Raw genomic sequence first — 25,846 nt, forward strand, 5'->3', positions numbered from 1 at the left:
GCTCACAATGAGTCACTCAGTCACGGAGCAGGAAGGGAGGGCCGAGCGAGAAAGGGGACAGTGCGAGTCATAAGATGCGGAAAGGGAGAAGAGTAGGGTCAAAGTGGCAGAATCAGTAGGGTCGAAGAGGCAGAGACAGGATTTACCAGAAGGGAGAGAATAGAAGAGGGGAGATTGGTAGGCGAGAGAGAGCAAAGATTGCGATGGCGCATGACCATCTGGGTAGGGGCTGAGGGGCTAGGGTTGGAGGAAAGGGAGACAGAAAAGGAAACAAAGTAATGATCAGAGACCAGGCGGGGGGTTGCAGTGAGTTTAGTAGGCAAACAGCCTCTAGTAAAGATGAGGTCAAGCGTATTGCATGCCTTGTGAGTTGGAGGGGTTTGTGAAAGGGTGAGGTCAAAAGAGGCTAGAAGGAGAAAGAGAGTTGGAAAGAAATTAATTGAAGCCTGACATCAGGGGTTGATGTGGCCAAGTATGAAGAACGATGAGCCATTGTCAGGAAATAAGCTTATCAAGGTGTCAAGATCATTGAGGAACTCTCCAAGGGCACCTGGTGAGCGATAGGTGATAACAATGTTAAGCTTGAGTGGACAAGTGACAGTGACAGCACGGAATTCAAATGAGGAGATGGACAGGTGAGAGAAGGAGAAAAGACAAAATCTCCAGTTAGGAGAAAATAGTAGCCCTGTGCCACCACCGTGACAACCAGATGCTCTTAGAATATGACAGAAAACGTAGTCAGATGAAGAGAAAACAGCTGAAGTAGCAGTGTTCTCTGGATGTCTCCGCCAGGGCCAAAAAGTCAAGGGACTGAAGGGCAGCATGGGCTGAGATGAACTTGGCGTTCTTGACCGCAGATCGGCAGCTCCAAACGCTGCCGGAGACCAGGAATTCCACATGGGTTGTGCACGCAGGGTACACAAAATTAGAAGGGTTGGAGCCAAGGGGTGGGAAATGTCTGTAAGGCCTACAGGGAGAGGAGTGAACAGCTATAGAAAACACACAAATTGTTGCCAAAGCTACAAAAGAGCAAAATGAGATCATCAGAAAATAACCAGGTAAGAGAGTTGTGTTGAGCCTTCCTTCCTCGAAGAACCTTCTTTGATTCGGTGACGGTATTCGTTTCGCAGCCGAGACCGCCACTGAAACGACCGCCACTGAGAAACCAGCGGAGACTGAAGTACTAACGCTAAATGCTAATTGCCTAGCAGAGGTGAAGAACACACCTCCTCCAACACAGCCACTGATTACCAAAACAAGTCAAATGCAGACCAACCATAACACAGGAGACCACATGCAGACCAACCAAAACACAGACAGATCACCAAAACAGACAAAAGGAAACACAGACGACCCAGATCCCTTTCTGAAACACCACAGGAGCTCTGAGGCTCTCGTTGTTTGTCATGATCTTGTGAGAAGACACTGACAGAAAGTGTGTTCTTTCTTTCACTTGGCAGCAGCCTTTCAGATGCAGAAGAACACATTGAGAATGGGCATAGCTGGAGGTGAAGGCAGGCAGCACCACGTGGCGACTGTGGTTTCACAATAAGATCAGACGACTTGGTTTTGGGTTCTAGAACGCACTCTCTTCTCGCTGGCTGCCCCTTGAGGCAGAACTGTCTCCTCAAGACAGAACAGGCACGTTTTCATCTGTCTTCATTGTAGATGGCTCGCTCAGGGCCCTTCCTTTCCTTTCTCTATCTCAATTGTCTCTTTATTCAGTAATACAGTGTGTCTATCTATAATGCCAGGGCAGAAAGGGGAGCAGGGAGGGTGTGTGTAGATCTGCATTCAATATGGGCAATGCTCGAAGCGGGCAGAAGAAGTGGAACACACACACGGCACAGGGGTAGGTTACAGGACAGGCTGGCTGCACCAGTCCAGCCTGGAAGACAGCAGACAAAATATGCATGGAGGCAGGGAGCACTATGGTGACCCAGCAACCCATCTGCACTGCAACAAAGGCTGGCCTCAATTTCCCTGAGATAAGTAATCAGCTTAGCTCTCACTCCAGCCAGGGGAATGGGTGGATGGATGGGAGGGTCGGACTGCTCCACTCTGACACAAAGGGCATGGGATCGCTCTGGTCCAGAACCTCATGGATATTTGGACACTTGTGTGAAATAGGTCAGTCGAAAGAGAACGAGAGAGGTGGAGGGAGAGAAAAAGAGAGAGATAGACATCTAAAGTACACACACGCACAAACGCACGCACACACACAGCCTTTTCAGCAACCCACGAATTGTTGGATGGGTTGATGGGTCCTTTAGTCATTTGGCCTCCAGAGGCTGAGAGGACAGCTGAAGACTGAGAGGAGTGGGCTTGAGTCACACAGAGGAGTAGTGGGCACAGTCTCTCTCTCTCCCTGTACCCTCCTGCCTACTACATTCTTGGGGCTGGCTGGGAGAGTTAGGGAAGAGGAGGAAGGGAAGAATGGGGTGTAATGGTGTTCTGTGAGAGATCACCAGTGGTTAATGAGGTGTGGGGAATGTACCAGATAAATCCCTGTAAAGCCCCACAGCCAAACTTACAATAGGGCCAAGCCCACTCTACCCTGAGCCAGGCCTGCACCAATGGAACCCTTGGTGGCAAAAAAGCTGTAGGCCTATCCTCATAGTAGGATGTTGCAGAAACATTCCTGTCCCACTACCTTGAGTCTGTTGTGACCTTTCACCCTTTTGCAGGTGTGTTTTTCAGAAACATTTGTAGTTATAGAACACTCAGTGGTGGAAAAAGTATGCAATTGTTATACTTGAGTAAAAGTAAAGTAACTGTACCTTAATAGAAAATGACTCAAGTAAAAGTGAAAGTCACCTGGTAAAATACTACTTGAGTAAAAGTCTAAAAGTATTTGGTTTTAAATATACCAACCAAAAAAATCTTATAATAAGCAAAACAAACAGCACAATGTTCTTGATAATTTTTTAATTTACAGATAGCCAGGGGCACACTGCAACTCAGACATAATTTACAAATGCAGCATTTGTGCGTTTACTTGATGAAGTCACCCCACCACTTTCCCTCTTCCATCTGTCTGAGAATGACACAGATCGAAGAGCTTTCTGGCGCTGTCAGGGGAAGGGCTCCGGGAACTAAAGTCCTGGAGCCTTCTCTGAAACATACACGCGCACACACACACACACACACACACACACACACTGTACTCCTTGAGCGTTCTCTAAAAAACAAAGAGACTTTGAGACATTGAAGTGAGTGAGGCGAAGAGCTCATCTCTCAACAACCAGCCATATGATCAGGAAAAACAGGCTCTGTGTGTCACTACTGTGCATTCCTATCTTCAGATACAGCCTCTCAGTTTTCTCTGCTGCACTCAACACTACAATTTGTTCTTTAAAGCATGTTTACATTTTCAGTTCACAGAAGGGATAATCCCATGACTCATATATATATACTTCATAAACACACATATTATTCAACCCAGGGACAATTGAACTGTGGAGAATAGCCAATATGCTAAAAGGCCTATACATTTTTCTTTAGTGAAGTTGACATGTCAAGCAAATCATTAGAGGATATCCAAATGAACTTACCTGGTGAAGTTCAAAGGCAAGTCCCTCAAGGATGTTATTTGTGATTGATTAGAGGAGAGAGGTAAAACTTAAAGCTGCCTGTTCCTGTTGCACCTGAAATGTGTATTATAAAAATAAATATGTATTATAAATCATGTTTAAAAAAACGTACAGTAAGGTCATTTCGTACAGTGAGGTCATTTCGTACAGTGAGGTCATTTCGGTCTATGCAGAGGCCTCCATCAGACAGAGAATACGCTAATGTACATGTTTGCTCTGTGCATTGAAGTTCAAAGTAAGACAGTCGCTGAAGGGTGTTAGTAGTGATTGATTCGGGAGGACAGCGGTAAAGCCTAAAGCTGCCTGGTGCACTTCAAAGTGTGATCACTGATTCTGTTATCAGAAATACTTCCAAACGTCACGCTATCTGTCTGACGTTTTTATGACATGGTCCATTGATTTATTATTACGCTATATATTTTCTGTTTTATTATGCTATAAAGGAAAAGGTTATGATGCGATATTATATGATCCCTTGGTTGTAATATATCACTAGTCCCTGGAGTTTGTTTGTGGTCATGTGGTCAGTGTCGCATGGTATTATATTTTACATTTTAATCCTTTTCTCTTAACCAGAGCGACAGTCAATGCATTCAACTAAGGTAGGTAAAAACAACCCACTTTTTTAATCAGTTGCCATCTTGCTCCACCTACAGAGTTGGTGTAGGTTGAAGTTTCCCCTAGACGCTGATCTGGGGTCAGTTTTCCCCCACTAATGGTTAAGGTTAGGATTGGGTGAGGGGAAGCTGATCCTAGATCTGTATTTAGGTGCTAGGGAAAACTTCACTCCGGAGCTGGAGAGTTAAAACGGTTCAGGAGAGTGTCAAAGTCATATCATCTCATCTCCCCTCAGTAGGAGTGAGACTGTTCACATAGGACACCTGAGACTGAGAACTCTCCCTCCATTCAGGCCGTTCGTGTAACTGACCAGCCAATCCAGGCCCAGGAGTGCACAAGGACCATTGTTCTGGCAGCTCAATGGCACCATTGTGGGGGGTGAAAGTGAGACGCGGGCGGCTCAGTGGCTTAAGGAGCTTTTTATGCATCCCCTCCCCATAGATAGATGATTTAATGCAACTGTGGTCATCTGATTGTCTGTTTTTTCCAGGGCATCTAGTACAGAGAATATGGGAAAAACGTATTTTAAAGCCTTATTATCATCTCATCCTGACTAAATACCAAATATGTTGTGGCAAAATACTGCTCCCGACTGTAGATAAAAGGCCGTATGTTTTCAACACACACAGACATACCTGGTTTGTTGTTTAAACCAGAGAGACTTTCAAGTTGTGTTATTGTGGTCGTTATTCTCATCATGGTCATTCCTGTTAGAGACAGATGAAAGTCAATGGTAGGTGGTCTCATCCTCTCCACCCCCTTACACGCACGCACGCACGCACACACACACACACACACACACACACACACACACACACACACACACACACACACACACACACACACACACAGCCACTGACTCTGACACAAATGTGTGTGCGTACATGCCTGTGTGTGAATGTGTCTGTATGACTAATCTCTGTCTCAGCCCTGCCACCTGTCTGTCAGTATAAGCTGCCCCTCTCACCTGTCTGTTCCAGACCCCTCTCCAATGAGTAAACTCTTTGTTGGGTCTCAATGACCCCTGACCTCTCACAACTCCGCCCACATTACTCCTGGGGGGAAATACCTGCACACAGGTACAAACAAGCTTTTCGTATCCCTAGGGGGAAAGAGGAGGGGACGGAGGAACGGGACAAAAACAAGAGAGAATCACTTGGTAGATTAGTATTTCTCTCTCCCTTTCTGTCTTTCTCTGTTACATGGTCTAAATAGGGTCATTGTCATTAGGGAATTAAATGGATTGATTTCAACGAGAGGTAGTTATACAGACTGGCCTTTAATAGGAACAAATAGACGCTTGTTGTCAAACCTTTGTCTGGAGAAACAAGAGAAGAGAAATACTGTAACATGGTGACCCTCTTACATAGGAGTCATCAGAGCAAAGCCAAGTCCAGACAAAATGCATGTAGGCTATGGAATAGCTTGTATGGGATAGCTTGTATGGGATATTGGATAGCTTATATGGGATATGGGATAGCTTATATGGGAGAGCTTGTATGGGATATGGGATAGCTTGTATGGGATACTGTAGTTTATATACAGTGTATATAGAGGAACCACCATATTATCCTCTTTGATAAATGAACCTGCTCTGTGAGTAATGTATTCTTGTGAAATAGGACTCAATCCACACAGAATAGTTCAGTTGAGACAGAACCTAGACAGAGAACACATGCTGTGCTGGCACTTGCCATATTCTGCCCCGTAGACCGGTTTATGTATGACCTGAGAGGAGGAAAATGGGGGTTACATCCGCTATTACAGGGTACAGAGTCACACACACAAACACTCCCATTCAAAATGTCAGTAAAGACTAAGTTAGGGAATGTCCAGGCCAAGAGGGCCAGATGTCCTATGGGAATGAGCCAGTCAAGAATGGCATTCTGTTGTCTGCTTTTTCTGTTAAAGACATGTCACCCTCGATATCTCCTGGCTCACATGATCTTCTTCTTGGGTCAAATGGGAAGAGCCCATCAAAGAATATTGAAGAGATAAGAATCATCCGAATTTCTTAAATATAGTCTGAACCCTCTGTCTTGACAGACATCTTTTCGCATGCTATTCTACACAAACCACTGTGCCGTGTACACTGGAACACACACACACCATGAAGTATGAGAACTTCCCTGTGGTCTAAACGGTAGTTAAAGCAACCTGCTGTCACAGTTATTAAAATCACGAAAGACACGTTGTTCACTTTGAAAGAGGATAATGATGAATTGAAGAGCTAGTCTCCCTGGGGTCTGTTATGTGTCGGACTGCAGGAAGACTAGCTGTCGCCATTGGCGTCGGCTAATGGGGATCCTAATAAAATCATAAATCATAAATCATTCAAGCGCTTCTGAAAGAACCCCACAGGGGCAGACAAGACATTTAGGAAAGCCATGCTTTTCATCTCCATCGGATCCGCCGATGAAATAGAAGCCTATCTCCCCAGGACACATACTGAAGTGTGTGCGTGCGTGCAAGTGCTGTGTATACGTCTGTCCTCTAGAAAAGCCTATGTAAATTACGATCGCCAGAATGTAGAAAGAAAAAAAAAAACATTTTTATCGATCCACACAGGGAGTTTGTTTTAAAAAGTTCGCTACAAATCGAGACGTTTCATTAACAAGTGATCAATTCTCACCACTACATTTGTCGTCACACAGGTCCACGTGCTGACACAGACCAATCACGGGCCGGCAGTCTATGAGTAGTCTCGCGACCTCATGCCATAGACATTAAGGTTGACTTTCTCAGGCAGGATGAAAACAACTACATCGACAATGATCCTTTGTTAGTTACGGCTACTTTCACCACAATCATTAGCGATATTTTTGTGCCATTCAGCCCCATTCAGCAATATGGCACGATTCAAATTCAAATACTTCTGGCTTCATGCGCCATTGGGAGTTTTCCATAGGAATACAATGGTGACGTCAGCGCTATTACTATCCACTGGTTTTAATGTCTATGGTGTGTACGTGCACACTCACTATGTGTGTGTGTGTGTGCATGGCACAGTGGCCATTTCAAAATTTCTCTCCTTTGTTCCCTGGTTCAGTCAGTCACACAGAAAGCCCTCAAATTATTCATTTAGAACAGAGTTGTGTTCTGTTCTCTTCCTTTAATTAGCTTCTTCTGTTAGGAGCCCTCAGGCTAACGCATTGATCTCCTCTGTCTTCTATCTCTCTGTCATGTTGTAACACGTCTAGCCAACACACACACACACACACACACATGCACAAACAGATTAGGCAGGCAGACACACACAGTGCACCATGCACACACATAGGATGCACGAACACACACACACACAGACATACACATGCAGCAAGCACACACAGACATACACACGGCCAGACGGATTACAGGACGCATACTCAGAGCATGCGCTGACCAGCTGGCGGGTGTCTTCACTGACATTTTCAACCTCTCCCTGACTCAGTCTGTAATACCTATATTTTACAAGCAGACCACCATAATCCCTGTGGCCAAGAACGCCAAGGTAAACTGTTTAAATGACTATCGCCCCGTAGCACTCACATCTGTAGCCATAAAATGCTTTGAAAGGCTGATCATGGCTCACGTCAACACCATCATCCCAAACACCCTGGACCCACTCCAATTACGCATACCGCCCCAACAGATCCACAGATGACGCAATCTGTTAAAGCGAATCACTAAGCTCAGGACACTGGGGCTGAACACCTCCCTCTGCAACTGGATCCTGGACTTCCTGACGGGCCGGCCCAAGGTGGTGAGGGTAGGCAACAACACATCCGTCATGCTGACCCTTTACACGGGGGCCGCTCAGGGGTGAAAACTTAGTCCCCTCCTGTTCACACACGACTGCGTGGCGAAGTACGACTCCAACACCAACATTACATTACATTTGGAGGGCAGCGAGCTGATTGTGGACTACAGGAAACAGAGGGCCGAGCACGCCCCCAACCACATCGATGGGGCTGTAGTAGAGCGTGTCGAGAGCTTCAAGTTCCTCGGTGCCCATCACTAAGGAATTAACATGGTCCACACACATCAACACAGTCGTGAAGAAGGCACGACAATGCCTCTTCCACCACAGGAGGCTGAAAAGATTTGACATGGGCCCACAGATCTTCCAAAAATTATATAGCTGCACCATTGAGACTATCTTGACTGGCTGCATCACCGCTTCGTATGGCAACTGCTTGGCATCAACCGCAAGGCGCTACAGAGGGTAGTGCGTACGGCCCAGTACATCACTGGGGCTGAGCTCCCTACCATCCACAACCTCTATACCAGGCGGTGTCAGAGAAAGCCCCTAAAAATTGTCAAAGAGTACAGCTACCCAAGTCACAGACTGTTCTCTCTGCTACCGCATGGCAAGCAGTACCAATGCACCAAGACTGGAATCAACAGGACCCTGAAAAGCTTCTACCCTCAAGCCATAAGAACACTAAATAGTTAACCAAATAGCTACCCAAACTATCTGCATTGACTCATCACATACACTCCTGCTACTGTTTATTATCTATCCTGTTGCCTAGTCACTTTACCCCTACCTACACTACCGTTCAAAAGTTTGGGGTCACTTAGAAATGTCCTTGTTTTTGAGAGAAAATAACATTTTTTTTGTCCATTAAAATAACATCAAATTGATCAGAAATACAGTGTAGACATTGTTAATGTTGTAAATGACTATTGTAGCTGGAAATGGCAGATGTTTTATGGAATATCTACATAAGCCTACAGAGACCCATTATCAGCAACCGTCTTTCCTGTGGCAATGGCATGTTGTGTTAGCAAATCCAAGTTTATCATTTTAAAAGACTAATTGATCATTAGAAAACCCTTTTGCAATTATGTTAGCACAGCTGAAAACTATTGTTCTGATTAAAGAAGCAATAAATCTGTCCTTCTTTAGACTAGTTGAGTATCTGGAGCATCAGCATTTGTGGGTTCGATTACAGGCTCAAAATGGCCAGAAACAAAGAACTTTCTTCTGAACCTCGTCAATCTATTCTTGTTCCGAGAAAAGTCTATTCTATGTGAGAAATTGCCAAGAAACTGAAGATCTCGTACAACGCTGTGTTCTACTCCCTTCACAGAACAGCGCAAACTGGCTCTAACCAGAATAGAAAGAGGAGTGGGAGGCCCCGGTACACAACTGAGCAAGAGGACAAGTACATTAGAGTGTCTAGTTTGAGAAACAGACGCCTCACAAGTCCTCAACTGGCAGCTTCATTAAATAGTACCCTCAAAACACAAGTCTCAACGTCAAAAGTGAAGAGGCGACTCCGGGATGCTGGCCTTCTAGGCAAAACCATATCTCAGACTGGCCAATAAAAATAAAAGATTAAGATGGGCAAATGAACACAGACACTGGACAGAGATATGGCTTTTTCTTTGCACACACATACACATACAAACACACATACGTATACACATACCCTCAAAAATCTCCCCCTTCTACACCAGAGGGGTGACACCTTCATCCCTGAGGAGTAGTAAAGCGAAGAAGGCTGGGTAAAATAAAAACAACATTCTGTTTAATAATCAGCTGCCTATTGTCTTACTGAGACCTGTTTCACTGCCATAACCATCAATAACCCCCCCCCCCCTTCACTACACTGTGTTTTATGGTGCACAAACACACACACACACAAAGTATGTGTTTTATGAAAGCCTTGTTGCAGTGCCTCATTTACAACAGGCTGGATTTATGATGTCTAAAGCCCTGGATCAAGTATAAAACACACAGACACACATAAAGACATAAAGCAGGAAACACCCTCTCTCTTTAATAACACTAACTAGAATGTCTCCACATCTCTTTTTCCTATGGGAGTTATGGCATATTCTCTCTGTTTAATTGTGTTATTCATAAATCATGCTAGAATAAAACAGAGCAGAACAGAGCTATCCTGACCCTAATAAGACTCAGCTGTATTTATACGTTTTAGTCTGAGTATGAGGAGTTTCATTCCAGAACACTATACAGTACCAGTCAAAAGTTTGGACAAACCTACTCATTCAAGGGTTTTTCTTTATTTTTACTATTTTCTACATTGTAGAATAATAGCGAAGACATCACAACTATGAAACAACACATATGGAATCATGTAATAACCAAAAAAGTGTTAAAGAAATCAAAATATATTTTATATTTGAGATTCTGGAAAGTAGCCACCCTTTGCCTTGATGACAGCTTTGCACACTCTTGGCATTCTCTCACCCAGCTTCATGAGGTAGTCACCTGGAATGCATTTCAATTAACAGGTGTGCCTTGTTAAAAGTACATTTGCTGAATTTCTTTCCTTCTTGAGCCAATCAGTAGTGTTGTGACAAGATAGCGGTGGTATACAGAAGATAGCCCTATTTGGTGAAAGACCAAGTCCATATTATGGCAAGAAATAGCTCAAATAAGCAAAGAGAAACAACAGTCCATCATTACTTTAAGACATGAAGGTCAGTAAAATCTGGAAAATGTCAAGAACTTTTAAGTTTCTTCAAGTGCAGTCACAAGAACCATCAAGCTCTATGATGAAACTGGCTCTCATGAGGACCGCCACAGGAAAGGAAGACCCAGAGTTGCATCTGCTGCAGAGTTACCAGCCTCAGAAATTGCAGCCCAAATAAATGCTTCACAGAGTTCAAGTAACACATTTCAACATCAACTGTTCAGAGGAGACTGTGTGAATCAGCCGCCCTTCATGGTCGAATTGCTGCAATGAAACCACTACTAAAGGACACTAATAATAAGAAGAGACTTGCTTGGGCCAAGAAACACGTACAATGGACATTAGACCGATGGAAATCTGTCCTTTGGTTTGATGTGTCCAAATTTTAGATTTTTGTTTCCAACCGCCCTGTCTGCGTGAGACGCAAGTAGGTGAACGGAGGATCTCCGCAGGTTCCCATCGTGAAGGATGGAGGAAGAGGTGTGATGGTGCTTTGCTGATTACACTGTCGGTGGTTTATTTAGAATTTAAGGCACACTTAACTAGCATGGCTACCACAGCATTCTGCAACAATACACCATCACATTTGGTTTGCGCTTAGCGGGACTATAATTTGTCTTTCAACAGGACAATGACCCAAAACACACCTCCAGGCTGTGTAAGGGCTATTTGACCAAGAAGAAGTGTGATGGAGTGCTGCATCAGATGACCTGGCCTCCACAATCACCCGACCTCAACCCAATTGAGATGGTTTGGGATGAGTTGGACCGCAGAGTGCTCAGAATATGTAGGAACTCCTTCAAGACGTTTGGAAAAGCATTCCAGGTGAAGCTGGTTGAGTGGCTACTTAGAATAATCCAAAATATAAAATATATTTTGATTTGATTAACACTTTTTTGGTTACTACATGATTCCATATGTGTTATTTCATAGTTTTGTCTTCACTATTATTCTACAAAGTACTTTTTGGAGAAACGTCCTCTGGTCTGATGAAACTAAAATAGAACTGTTTGGCCAAAATGACCATTGTTATGTTTGGAGGAAAAAGGGGGAGGCTTGCAAGCTGAAGAACATCATCCCAACCATGAAGCATGGGGGTGGCAGCATCAGGTTGTGGGGGTGCTTTGCTGCAGGAGGGACTGGTGCACATCACAAAATAGATGGCATGAGGAAGGGAAAAGTATGTGCATATATTGAAGCAACATTTCAAGACATCAGTCAGGAAGTTAAAACTTGGTGGCAAATGGGTCTTCCAAATGGACAATGACCCCAAGCATACTTCCAAAGTTGTGGCAAAATAGCTTAAGGACAACAAAGTCAAGGTATTGGAGTGGCCATCACAAAGCCCTGACCACAATCCTATAGAAAATGTATGGGCAGAACTGAAAAGGCGTGTGCAAGCAAGGAGGCCTACAAACCTGACTCAGTTAAACCAGCTCTGTCAGGAAGAATGGGCCATAATTCACCCAATTTATTGTGGGAAGCTTGTGGAAGGCTACCCAAAACGTTTGACCCAAGTTAAACAATTTAAAGGCAATGCTACCTAATACTAATTGAGTGTATGTAAGCTTCTGACCCACTGGGAATGCAATGAAATAAATAATAGCTGAAATAAATCATTCCCTCTACTATTATTCTGACATTTCACATTCTTAAAATAAAGTGGTGATCCTAACTGACCTAAGACAGGTAATTTTTACTAGGAATAAATGTCAGGAATTGTGAAAACTGAGTTTAAATGTAGTTGGCTAAGGTGTATGTAAACTTCCGACTTCAACTGTACATTTGACATTTTAGTCATTTGGCATATTCATATCCAGAGCGACGTACAGTAAGGGCATTCATCTTAAGATGATAATAATAATCATTATTATTATTATTATTGTATTATTATTATTTATTAAATTTGTAAAGCGCTTTTCATTATACAGAATAATCTAAAATGTAATTAAAAAATGGACACAACTAAACAGGGCAACTGACACAAAGAACACAACTGCTACAAGGGACAAGGACACCAAGGAGCAAAGCTATCAACAGAAAGCCTTAAAGGGAAAGGTCTTTAGGCCCGTTTTAAAGGAGCCCAGACTCTGTTGTGTTTGATAGCAGTGTTGAGTCCAAGTCGAGTCACGAGTCCCTATAGCTGAAGTTCAAGTCGAGTCCAAATCACCAATGGTCGAGTCACGGGTCCCTCAATTTATAATAGGTCTTATTGTCCTGTGTGGCTCAGTTGGTAGTGCATGGCGCTTGCAACACCACAGTTGTGGGTTCAATTCCCACGGGGGACCAGAATGAAGATTTATGCACTGGATAAATTGCTCTGGATAAGCGCATCCGCTAAAATGTAAACATTTAAATCTATTGCGCATTTTCTTCTAGTCGCCACCAGATGGCAATATATCGCCACTCCCTCATGAACAAAAACCACTAATTTACTATTCATCACTACCTCACAAGTTATACTCAATACCTCTGTTCCACTACTTATTTACTACATAAATTAATGTTAAGTTAGGCTCTCGGCTACTTTTTTGGAATCACCCACTGATATTTGGGAGACTTGTCAGAACCTGGCTATGGGATGCAGGGGGGAAAGTGGCAGGGTAGAGCGAGACTACAAAGACAGCGTAATTTTCTATACTCAAGGGGAGAGAGACAAATAGCTAGAGTGTTGTTTTACCATTAAACTCAATACTAGTATTGTTTCCAATTTCGTAAAGTAATTTGTGTTTCTTAACCAGGCAAAGCTAACTAGTAGGCTGGTGACTGATGGTTACGGGGAAGCAAGAGAGTCTATTGCGCGATGTGTAGCCTATGATTGGAGGCGGAGACCGGAGCGGTGCCTGTCTGTCCACACTCATACCATGCTCTCTCACGCATACCATGCTCTCCCGCAGCTCACCAGCTGATGTAGGCTGCAAGTGCCAGGTGTGGCACATCCTTTCCACTGCTAGAGAACAAAACCCTTGCTGCTCTGCGCACCCAGTGCTGCTAATATTCTGCTTATCATAGTAGCCTATGCAGTCCACGTGCAAATACAAGTCACGAGAAGGCGAGTCAGAGTCCTGGACTCAAGTATTACAACACTGCTAGGTATGTGTGACAACCACGTACACCAGTCCAATATACAGGATACGAGCATTCCAGTTAAACAATGAATATATAGCATCTATGAATAGAAAATCTGAGAACAGTAATATTTTACACACACATGAAGGTACCCATAAGCAATCATTTCTGATGAAAAAAAATGAAATTTAAAAAAAATGGTGGATATAGGTTTTTGGGGAATAAACTCTTCATATAGACATACAGAGAAATAAACTCACAAACACAGAAATGTATAAGGACATAGAGATGAGGAGAACGAGCATGTGGGAGTAATGGAGAGAGATCAACAGAGGTAAAGACAGAAAGTGAAAGAGAGAGAGAAAGAGAGAGAGAGAGAACTACAGAGAGAGAGAAGAACTTATAAACATAGTCAGTGATAAGTATTATTTCCTTGGTGCATGATACTTAACATTCCAGGAGAGACAGATGAGTCTGTTCCAGGCAGTGAGGTGTGTGTGTGCGTGAACGTGAGTGTCAGTGCGTGTGTACATGTGTGTGTGAGAGTTGTTAAGGTGCTGACAACCCGTCGGTAAGGTGGTGGCATCATGAATGGGCCTCTGGGATCCTGTCCAAGCCCCAAAATACCTTCCTGTGTTACTGTAGGGCACTGAGACACACGCACACACACACACACACCCACACACACACACACACACACACACACACACACATTAGTGTAGGTAGGTAGAGGTCCAGCCATGATGAGCATCTTAAATTGCCTGACTGTGAGTGAAGAGTCTTTTATGACAGGGGTGTTTTTAAAATCTCCATCTCCCTTTGTGACATCACAGCATTCCTAACCAGGAAGTGCTAATGAGTTTCTCTCTTTATGGCATCACGTAGTTAGATGTAAATGAACCCACAGCGTTAGCTAAGAAGCTAAAGTGACCCCACACTGTCCGCTCGTAGCATGGCCCACACAATGACATTAAAGACCGTAGATATCATTTATGATCTGTGTGGGCAGACTGACCCTTATAAGGAGTTGCGTCGTGTGTTGCTGCTAAACTGACCTTTTGTGTTCCCCCGGAGTGGGGACGTTGTGCATTCTTTAGGTCGATACACAGAGAGTGGCCATTGAGACATTGACCATTGAGACATTTACACTGTATAAAGAGAGAGGTGTTGAGTCAATACTGGTGTGCTGCAGATATGTTTTCCCCCTCATGAATGAGTCCTGCAGGTCGTTAGCACTTGGCAGCTAGTTTGGAAAGACTTTAGAAAGGCTGGCTTATTAACCTTTGACAAGTCATCGCCTTCTTATTGTCCTCCTCCTCTCTCACTGTCTCTTTCTGCATCTCTCCTTCTCCTTTCCTCTTATCTCTCGTGTATAAATATCCCTGGCTGTGTGTTCTCGGAGTGGCACGTGGAGTTATGACTACATTTATGTAAAGTCCTCTCTCTATCTGTTTGTCAGTCTCTCTCTCTCACTCTCTCTCTCTCTCTCTCTCTCTCTCTCTCCAGATGTAATTGCAATTTATGTCTGTAACCACAACACGGTTGGTCGGGGAGACACAGGGACCGAGGGAGAGTGAGAGAGAAAGAAGGGAGACTAAGACAGAGAGAGAATGTGGCTGGAGGCATACAGAGCTGCTCGCCTGCCACCGCTGCCAAGTGCACTGTGTTGCCAAAGCCTGCTGCCGGTCCCTGTGTGTTTGATGTTGTGGTGTTTGTTATCATGCTGTGGCCCTCCCCCCACTGATGTTTTTAGTTCTGGTCTAGGTGTCTGCTCCTTCTCCAGAGGTGTCTTATCCTGTTGCAGACAGACAGTTTTTGTTGTTGTTTTGTCTGCAATGAACCCTGGGGTGTGGTAACTGATCTCTTCCTAGCCGAGGGAGCAAGTTCTGATGATTCTGTCTATAGACAGGTCCTCCTGTGTTGGGGTCTGTGTGTTTCTGTGTGTGTGTGTGTGTGTGTCTGTGTGTGTGTCTCTACTCATGTGAATCCCCCTGCTTTGCTCTCCCCAGGCCTCTCTCCAGTCTGGCCTGGCTGATATAGCTGCCGTTGCCTTCATACACCTTGTTTCCCTCATCTCCCCGGCTTGTTAAACCAAATTCCACGACTGCTTTGAAGTGTGTGTGTGTGTGTATGTGTATTTATTTTATTACAAGCAAAGATTTTGTACTGGTCGTGCGGCTTGCGTCTGTGTAGCAGATGTAACTGACGAACAATGCTTTGCTCAGGGCCTTTTCTTCTGTTAAGGCATTTTTGCTATAATTGCCGACGTTAGCAGAAAAATTCTGCCGCCTTCCACTGTCATCTCAAGTTCCTGAGCGAGCAAAGCTGTGATTTAGGGCTTATATCACACACACACGCACACACGCACATACGCACAGTCACAATCCACAAGTTGCCGCTCCTCCTTTCAGCTGAAGCTGCTGCCGCTGGAATGACAGGACAAAGGCAGATAAATTGACAGTAGTCTGCAATCTTCTTGTCAAAAGAGAACCAAGAGGCCTGCTGCCTTTCATCTCACTGCTGAGCCCTGTAGTAGCATCCCCTGCTGTTTGAAAGCCTTACTGAAGTGGTATCTACCTGCCTGGGTTAGCTTTAGCTCAGGGGAGGAAGGTTGCTATACAAACCACCAGATGTTTACTGGGTTGTGTGTGTGTGTGTGTGTGCGTGCGTGCGTGTGCGTGTTTGTGTTGCTGTACACACCAGGTGTTTACCGCTCTAAAGACTAAACTCGGGTCACGCCCTGCATACTTTTACGGGGTTTAGTGTGACTGGAAGAATACCTGGGCTGCTTAAACTCATGTCCCAACCTCTACCTGCGTCACCCTGGAGAGTATGAAGTACCTAATCAAGAATCCAAATATCCACATTACTGTCATGTTTGTCTTTAACTCGCCACTTAATCTCCCTCCTAATTCCTCCAGTCTGCCGCTGTGTGCTGCACTGTGTGTGTGCTCTGCCACACTAAATGAGCCAGACAGAGGTATTCATCGTCTCATAAAGCTAGAGGGTTTTTTGACATGGCTGTAAAGAAGAAAAGAAAGGATAAAAAGAAGGAAAGGAAGACAGAAGGGATATTCCTGGTGATTTATAGAGGAGAGGAACGTTTCCTTCCCTCTTCACTGCTCCTCTCCTCAAACTCGGATTGCTCTTTCTCCCTCTGTCTTTCGTCATCGTCTCCTCTCTTCTGCTCTTTCCATCTCTCTCTCTCTCTCTCTCTCTCTCTCATCATCGTCGTCTCCCATCTCCTTACTCTCCTCTGCATTTTGTTGATCCCGTCATGGCCCTTCGGCCAACAGTGTGGTCGGACTGCGGTCAGAGAACGTGGGCGAGAAGCAGGGCGTAGAGTAGCAATGTTGTCCTTGTCCGGGACATTTGGGTTAATGTCCCAAATGGCACCCGATTTCCTATAAAGTGTACTACTTTTAATCAGGGTTCTGGTCAAAAGTAGTGCGCTATAAAGGGAATAGGGTGCCATTTGGGAAGCATCCTTGGTTAGCGAGTGTTCAGCACTGGCCTTTTGAACCACTTTTGGGATTCCCAGAAGGCCTCGCCCTGCTCGTGTTTCGTCCTTATGCAAACACCAACGCATCTGTGGCATCTGCTATTTACATAGATGAGCTATTGTGTCAGCCAAAACGTTTACATTGGCACCGACGAGGCAGGCAGCGGGACTGGGGAGCGCACGTGTGTGGTCTTCGTCCACTCTCTCTCTCTCCTCTCACTTTCTCGCTCCCTCTATCTCTCCCTGTCTCTCTCATAATAATAATACAATACAATACAATACGTGCTTTATTGGCATGAATTTGTGGTTGCCACTGTTGCCAAAGCACTGTATATGAATTATACAAATCAACAATATATATGTTCTCTCTCTCTCTCTCTCTCTCTCTCTCTCTCTCTCTCTCTCTCTCTCTCTCTCTCTCTCTCTCTCTCTCTCTCTCTCTGTAGAAAACAACTCGGGGAAAAAACGTGGACTAGGCATAGGTTTTAAGTCTTAAACATCCAGCATGCACCAGTTAAAATGTGTGTGTGCGCTAACTAGACGTCTACAGGCCTCTTCTAGGACTCTCTGAACTCATTCGCTCTCTAACATGGCACAGTAGAGCTGTATTGAAACCTCGTACCATTTTAGGGTAATGTTTGTATAAGGTTATACACTGAGTGTACAAAACATTAAGAACACCTTCCTTATATTGAGTTGCACCCCCTTTTGCCCTCAGAACAGCCTCAATTTGTCAGGGCATGGACTCTACAAGGTGTCGAAAGCGTTCCACAGGGATGCTGGTCCGTGTTGACTCTAATGCTTCCCACAGTTGTGTCAAGTTGGCTGGAGATCCTTTGGGTGGTGGACCATTCTTGATACACAAGGGAAACTGTTGAGTGTGAAAAACCCAGCAGCGTTGCAGTTCTTGACACAAACCGGCGTGCCTGGCACCTACTACCATACCCCGTTCAAAGGCACCATCTGAATGGCACACATACACAATCCATGGCTCAATTGTCTAAAGGCATAACAATCCTTATTTAACCTGTCTCCTCCCCTTAGTCTAAACTGATTGAAGTGGATTTCACAGGGGACATCAATAAGGGATCATAGCTTTCACCTGGATTCACCTGGTTAGTCTGTCATGGAAAGAGCAGATGTTCTTAATGTTTTGTACACAGTGTATGTCTGGTTAGGTTCTTTCATTGGGAAGTTACAAAGGTTTACACAAGTCTCATTCAGCAAACAGGTATATGTGGTTAATAAGGTGGTTAAGTTAACACGGATTTCTACCCTAAAATGTTCCTGGTTGGCACCTTAGGTTGTTTTTAAAGGGTCATATCACTGAGTTGTCTCTCAAACCAGCCCTGACTGTCAGATAAACCTCCCTTCTCTCTCTCTCTCTCTCTCTCTCTCTCTCTCTCTCTCTCTCTCTCTCTCTCTCTCTCTCTCTCTCTCTCTCTCTCTCTCTCTCTCTCTCTCTCTCTCATTGTTCTAGCTTGTGGTTAGATGACACAAATTCCAATTTGAGACAATAGCTTTGGGGTGGAATAGAAATTAGTTTGATATTGTGTGTAACGGTTGTCCAAAGGAGTAGACCAAGGTGCAGCGTGGTATGTGTTCATCTTGATATTTTTTTTTAAATCAGAACACTTAAACAAAATAATAAACAAAGGTAAACGACCGTCACGTCTTGCAGGCTTACCGAGCAGTACAAAATTAAGATCCCACAACTCAAGGAGTGAAAAGGGGCTGCCTAAGTATGGTTCCCAATCAGAGACAACGATAGGCAGCTGCCTCTGATTGGAAACCATACCTTGCCAAACATAGAAATATAAACCATAGAATGCCCACCCCACACCCTGACCTAACAAAATAGAGAAATAAACCATCTCTCTCGGGTCAGGGCGTGACATTGTGTTTTACTTTTGTTCTCTCTAATACATTTTACCCATTAAACATTGAAATGAAAATAAAAGTAATACAATTTGAATCATAATGAAACAAAGGATTCTGTCTCCTACTATTTGTATTAGTCCAGGCTTGGAAGATTTTCCTGGAATATAAGGCATTTTATTACTTACACAGTGTTTAATGAATGCACAGTGGATTAGGGTGAAGAATACTTTATTTATCGTCCAGAGAACAGAAAGCTGTCTTTTTTCTTACAACCCAACACCCCTGTCCTCAGAAGTGTGCTTTTATAGTCCATGTATATTGCAGCAGTAGCTGTCTGTTGCTTCTATTTTACCTCTGTCTCAATAGACCTTCTCTCTCCTCTGACATCAATATTTAAAGAGAGCCCCAGGCTGCTGTACTGTGAGGTATTCTGGGGTCAACGCGTCCACTGTACCCCCTTCTCTCTGTCTAGGACAGTTAGGGCGATAAATGCATGTACACTCAAGCATGCAGACACACACACACACACACACACACACACACACACACACACACACACACACACACACACACACACACACACACACACACATTCACACACCCTACAACAGTGTTTCCCAACTCCAGTCCTCAAGTACCCCCAACAGTACATATTTTTGTTGTGGCCCCTGACAAGCACACCTGATTTTACTTGTCAACTAATCACCAAGCCCTTGACAAGTTGAATCAGGTGTTTTTGTCAGGTGTGTGCTGTTAGGGGTACTTGAGGACCGGTTGGGAAACACTGCCCTACAGCACCCTCAGCGATAGCCAATTAAAACTCAACTCCACAATGTACTTCACAGCTCCGACATCACATAGAATACATTTTTTTTATCAAAAACTACGGGTTTCAGCACCCTAAGAATAGCACGCAATTACACAGGATATTACATTTTATTTGACGTTGGAGCTCCAGTCCACCCACTCTCGTCTCCGCTCAACTCCATTGCGTGAAATGCATTGTGGAGTTGAGTTTTACTCGGCTACCTCAGTGACAACCCAGTTTCTCTCCCTCTCTCTCACACGCACATGCATACACAAACACGCACAGCCAGTTTCACACACGCTACCTACCCTCTATGGCAGTGATACTTCCAGCTCGCCCGGAAGTCGACATCATCTAGATTCCAACACCCTCTCACTGTGACTCAGACACCCTTCCTCTCCTCTCTCACCTCCTCCTCCTTTCTTCCAAACCCAACTTTTTGTGTGGTGACAATTAACAAAACAATCTCAAACTGAAGCCAGCCAGAGAATTCTGGGGAGATGGCTTTTTTTTGTTGTGGCGCAGCTCATCGTGATTCATGGCGTTCCCAGTCCACCGGAGTGTGTGTGTCTGCATCTGTGTGTGTGTGCGTGTGCATGCCTGCATGTGTGAGTGTGCCTGTGCGTGTGTGCGTGTGGAGCCAGGCCAGCCATTGGAGAAGAAGTGTTAATCACACCTTATAAAACACAGCACTATTCAACAGAGCCACAGGACAGACCAGGTTACAGGAAACATACTGTATGATCTAATGATCTATTACAGAACTACAACCTAGGACTGGCTAAGACTGGCTCTGAGGGCCAATGTTCTGTGTCTTGGGTTGACACCTTGTGTATGAGACACAGGTGGTTTATGGGAAGTGTAGTATATGATCCACAAAAAAATGTATACACTCTGATCCCTCAGACCACTCTTCTATGAGACACAGATGGTTCATGGGAAGTGTAGTGTATGCTCTAGTACAGAGCTTAATCCTGCATATTCAAGGGTCCCTCAGGATTGGCTCTGTCGACCAATGTTCTATATTTTAGTTGACGCCTGTTCTATGAGACACAGGTGGTTTGTGGGACGTGTAGTCCCACACGACCACTGTTCTGGCATATGGCCCAGCCTCATGGTGAATGATCTCTGGGATCGGTTGTTTCAAACAGGACTCTGGTAATACACCACACAGGTCCATCATGGGGAAAAAGTGGAGGCAAGTGGGAGGAGCTATAGGAGGACGGGCTCATTGGAATGGCTGGAATGGAATCAATGGAAAGATATCAAACATGTAGTTTCCTTATGTTTGATGTGTTTGATATCTTTCCATTGATTCCATTCCAGCCATTCCAATGAGCCCGTCCTCCTATAGCTCCTTCCACCAGCTTCCTCTGTGGGAAATACAGTGAACGTTTAATGCAATCTGTGATTTTAAGTACAGAAGGGCCTCTTAAGAGGAACTACATATATCACAACACAATGCAAATGCTTCATGGGAAATGTAGTGAATGCATAATGCAGTATGTGCTTGTTAGTATTGAAGTGCCTATCATTAAGAAATACATGGCTAACCCCTGCTCTCCTCTCTGTGTTTTCTCCAGTGCCAGGTAACCTGGGTTGTTTCAAAGACAGTGGAGACCCTCCCACCCTGACAGGGAGCAGTGAGACCTCCAACAAACTCACCATCCAGAACTGCATCAGCTTCTGCCGCAAACAGAGATACAAGGTAAGAAAGTACAGAGATGGATGTGTCCCAAAAGTAATGCACTATAGGGAATATGATGCCTTTCAAGATTTGGTTCACCAACCTGTTTCATCTGCAATAAATAATCTTTGAGGGAAGAATGGCTGTCTGTTCTAGACACTGTATCTCTATATTTATGACCATAACTATTCTCACGTTTCAAATTAATTCAGTGACACATCAGATGATGAAACATCACAGGCAGCTGTAAATGTACAGTCTCTATGGCCTTCTATTGTCTTGGGTACTGACCACGGGTATAAACAGTGGCAGGTGTTTATGTTCTGTGTGAACACCCAGCTCTCAGACGCTGTCTGCACTGATGAGCAGTGACAGTCTGCTCCTGTGTGTGTGTGTGTGTGTGTGTGTGTCCCTCCCTCTCCGCAGATGGCACTGACATTATGTGTGGACAGCCTGAGACCATAACGTCTGTCCGTCCTCTGATTGTCATTGTCTCTAATACACATTTCAAACGCTGTATTGATGCTCTCTGACTTCACGATGACAAACAACCACATCCAACCATAAGTCAGTCAGACAGTAAGTCGGTGGATACGTCCCAAATGGCACCCTATTCCCTATATAGTGCACTACTTTTGGCCAGGGCCCATAAGGAATAGGGTGCCATTTGGGACACAGCCAGTGACTTAGTGATTCAGTGATTCAGATGCCCCCTGAAAACAATTTTCTGCTCTGTCACCAGAGGACTTCACGTTTGTCTTCCTTTCTCAAGTCATTTTTCTTTTTTCATCTGATAAATATGTAACGCCTTCACGTCGGTTCGGTTAGCGGCAGAGGAGTCTAGTTACATAAATTCCAGCTTCATGAGAAAATGTTCAGAATGAAGGGAAGTGATGCAGTACCTTCATATGAATTCATTTATGGGAAGAAAATGACACAATGGTCTTCTTTTAATGAGAGACAATGGAGCTCTTAGTCAGTGTTCTGCCTGCACACTGAGTATGACTGGGTTGGATCTGAATTCTGAAAGGAAAGGTCAAGATGATTGAAGAGGTTTGACTGTGTGTGTCCCAAATGGCAGACTAGTATTCCCTTTATAGTGCGCTACTTTGCCCTGGTCAAACGTAGTGCACTTTTAAGGGAAGAGGGTGCCATTTATGAAGCATTCTGTGATTATGTCTTTCATTCTAATACAGCCCAACGCAACATGGCTTTAGGAAATGTTTACTATGTTTTGACTAAGAGATGAAGGTTAAGTGGTCTGATGCTATTTCAGACTAGTTTATTTGAGCCCTACACTGAGGTCTTTCATGTGAGTTCGTACTCAACTAGTCATCCTCTAATTAATTACTGCTGACAGAGTGGGGATTCGTCCAAAATTGCACCCTATTTCCTATGTAGTTGCACTACTTTTGACCAGGGCCCATAGGGCATATATATGTATATAGGGAATAGGGTGCCATTTGGCACGCATAAAGGAGTGGTGACTGTTCTGTTTCTCCGAAAGCACTGGACTCAACCCAACCACACCATATTATTATCATCAAACGCCTGATGGCTTTAGACACATAAATCACTTTATTTTAGGACACAAAAACAGTCATTTTGGGGATTTTTATGGAATCATTCTGAAAGTATGCTTATTAACATACCATTAGATGATATAGTAGTATCTCTGATTAAGTGAGGTGGACAACTCTTGTCTGACTCTACCATCCAGAGTTGGCTTAAGGAGGTTCAGCTCTCTCTAAAGTCTGCTTCCTCTCAAGGTTTCTTTCTTTGCTCTCATCCAAAGGGTTTTATTAAAGTGAAGGTCTTACCCTCTTGTAAAGCTTTACCCAAGTGCTAAACAAATAAAGTTTGATTTGAGCTTAAAATTTGATGATCATTGATTGATTTGCATGTCTCTCTCTGTTCTGTAGCTAGCTGGGATGGAGTCGGGTTACGCCTGTTTCTGTGGCAACGACCTGGACCAGCATCACCATGGCAAAGCACCCAGTATGGAGTGCAACCACGTGTGTTTTGGTGACCACACCCAGCCCTGTGGAGGAGATGGATGGGTCATCATCTTCGACAGTGAGTAGATAGGAGAACGTTTGCTCTGGGTCGTATTCATTAGTGCACATTGCTGCAAACTGTAGACGTTTTTCCCCCCTGTGCAAACAATACAAACTAGACTTTCTTAATGGACATATTCAGGTAGTCCTTCACAGTTTTGTTCTGTTTTCTTCCATTTGGCTTTTAGTGAGAATGACCCTAGTCTGGTCAGCCCTTTATAACATCTATGATGCTTCACCTAATATGTAAAAAGTGGAGTTTGCATATTTTTTTCAAACACATAAGCTCCACCACACTGGCGATGGTGAATAATCCAGAAACAATTGAATGGTTCTCTCAGAACCAACGTCAGAACCTAACCGAATATGAAAGGATTGCATCACTCTCACCAACTCACTTTTTGGAAGTTGGAAGAGTCATGTAAACATAATGTTCTATCTCTCCCTTTGTTGTCATAAAATGATTTGCTGATTTTGGCAAAACAATACCTGCTAAATCTCTTTCTAATAGGCTACACAAGCATAACGTTTATGGCGGACACATCTGCTAGATAATGAGACACAGATTTCACAGCTGTAGTCAACACAATTACAACAATGATGAAATACTCCTTGTTCAGTCCAGTCTCATCTTTCCACTATGTGTTGAAAACTCTTCATTCCACTCTCTCTATCATTAAGAGAGTCTGTTGTATGTGGTCTCTATATGAAAAGGTCTCTATGACAACTCCTGAGACATAGGAGTCGACAGGGTTAGTTATATAAGAGAGACTTATAAATTTGCAAATGCAAACTTCAATAGCTGAACTGTTATTCATTGAATCATCTTTCTCTGTTTCTCTCCTCCAGCTCGTGTTGGTGCGTGCGGGGGTAACTACTCTGCTCCCTCTGGGGTGGTCTACTCCCCTGACTTCCCTGATAAGTACGAGGCAGGGAGGGTCTGCTACTGGACTGTCCAGGTATTGTGTCTTGTTTCTTAGGTTGCGTATCAAATGGCACCCTATCCACTTTACAGTGCACAACTTTTTACCCAGGTCCAACTGTAGTGTGTTATATTGGGGATAGGGTGTAGTATAACGCACAACAGTTGGACCCTTTTTTTGTTGTTGCTTTTGTTTGTTGCCTATTGCCTAAAGCATCTTTGGCTTTCAGAAAGTAGTAAGTATCATGTATTATTAAGTACTATGTCTTTTTTCTATTTGCATTATTATTAGGTACCTGGAGCCTCCATGATCCTGTTCAACTTCACCTTCTTCGACATCTCGGACCAGACAGACATGGTGGAAATGCTGGATGGCTATACCACCCAGGTGTTAGCACGGTTCGACGGCCGCAACTCGCCCCGGGAGCTGGTCAACGTCACTGGAGACTTTGCCATCCTCTACTTCTACTCAGACCACACCAACCAAGCACAGGGCTTCTCTGTCACATACCAAGGTGGGTTTGCAATGGGATATATACAGTATACACACACACACACACACACACACACACACACACACACACACACACACACACACACACACACACACACACACACACACACACGTATACAGAGCGCACCAACCTAGCTGTCACATACCAAGTTAAGAGACCTGTAGACATGTCGTAGGTAAGGACTTCAGGAGGGGGTCAATTAGTATTGTCCCCAACCCTTGTTGCCAACATCACCCACACATACACTATATATACAGAAGTATGTGGAGACCCCTTCAAATTAGTTGATTCGGCTATTTCAGCCACACCCGTTGCTGACAGGTGTATAAAATTGAGCACACAGCCATGCAATTTCCATAGACAAACATTGGCAATAGAATGGCTTTACTGAAGAGCTCAGTGACTTTCAACGTGGGACCGTTATAAGATGCCACCTTTCCAACAAGTCAGTTCGTCAAATTTCTGCCCTGCTAGAGCCTCCCCGGTGAACTGTAAGTGCTGTTCTTGTTAAGTGAAAACGTCTAGGAGCAACAACGGCTCAGCCGCGAAGTGGTAGGCCACACAAGCTCACAGAACGGGACCACCGAGTGCTGAAGCGCTTAGTGTGTAAAATTCGTCTGTCTTCGGTTGCAAAACTCAGTACTGAGTTCCAAACTGCCTCTGGAAGCAATATCAGCACAATAACTGTTCATCAGGACCTTCATGAAATGGGTTTCCATGGCCGAGCAGCCACACACAAGCCTAAGATCACCAAGCACAATGC

General features: G+C 44.2%; 1 protein-coding gene and 1 long non-coding RNA gene across 5 annotated transcripts in view; one reads left to right on the forward strand and one right to left on the reverse strand.

Annotated features, from left to right (window-relative positions):
- Positions 1-25,846, forward strand: part of LOC106584901 (kremen protein 1) — a 125,263-nt gene that overhangs the window by 77,752 nt on the left and 21,665 nt on the right. For all 3 annotated transcript variants that reach the window (XM_014170565.2, XM_014170566.2, XM_014170564.2), the window contains exons 4-7: positions 21,486-21,610; positions 23,512-23,665; positions 24,496-24,605; positions 24,861-25,083. In XM_014170565.2, coding sequence (XP_014026040.1) covers positions 21,486-21,610; positions 23,512-23,665; positions 24,496-24,605; positions 24,861-25,083 — 612 coding nt within the window. The remainder of the gene's footprint in view (positions 1-21,485; positions 21,611-23,511; positions 23,666-24,495; positions 24,606-24,860; positions 25,084-25,846) is intronic.
- LOC106584903 (uncharacterized) lies at positions 3,030-5,450 on the reverse strand. 2 transcript variants are annotated; one of them, XR_006761740.1, is made up of 4 exons: positions 5,179-5,450; positions 4,847-4,918; positions 3,555-3,647; positions 3,030-3,115 (listed from the first exon to the last, which is right to left on the reverse strand). It is a non-coding gene; the product is annotated as an uncharacterized lncRNA (long non-coding RNA). The 2 variants fall into 2 exon arrangements; XR_001323860.2 differs by lacking the exons at positions 3,030-3,115; positions 3,555-3,647 and adding an exon at positions 4,598-4,706.

Source organism: Salmo salar, chromosome ssa24 (assembly GCF_905237065.1).
Source record: "Salmo salar chromosome ssa24, Ssal_v3.1, whole genome shotgun sequence".
Classification (NCBI taxonomy): domain Eukaryota; kingdom Metazoa; phylum Chordata; class Actinopteri; order Salmoniformes; family Salmonidae; genus Salmo; species Salmo salar.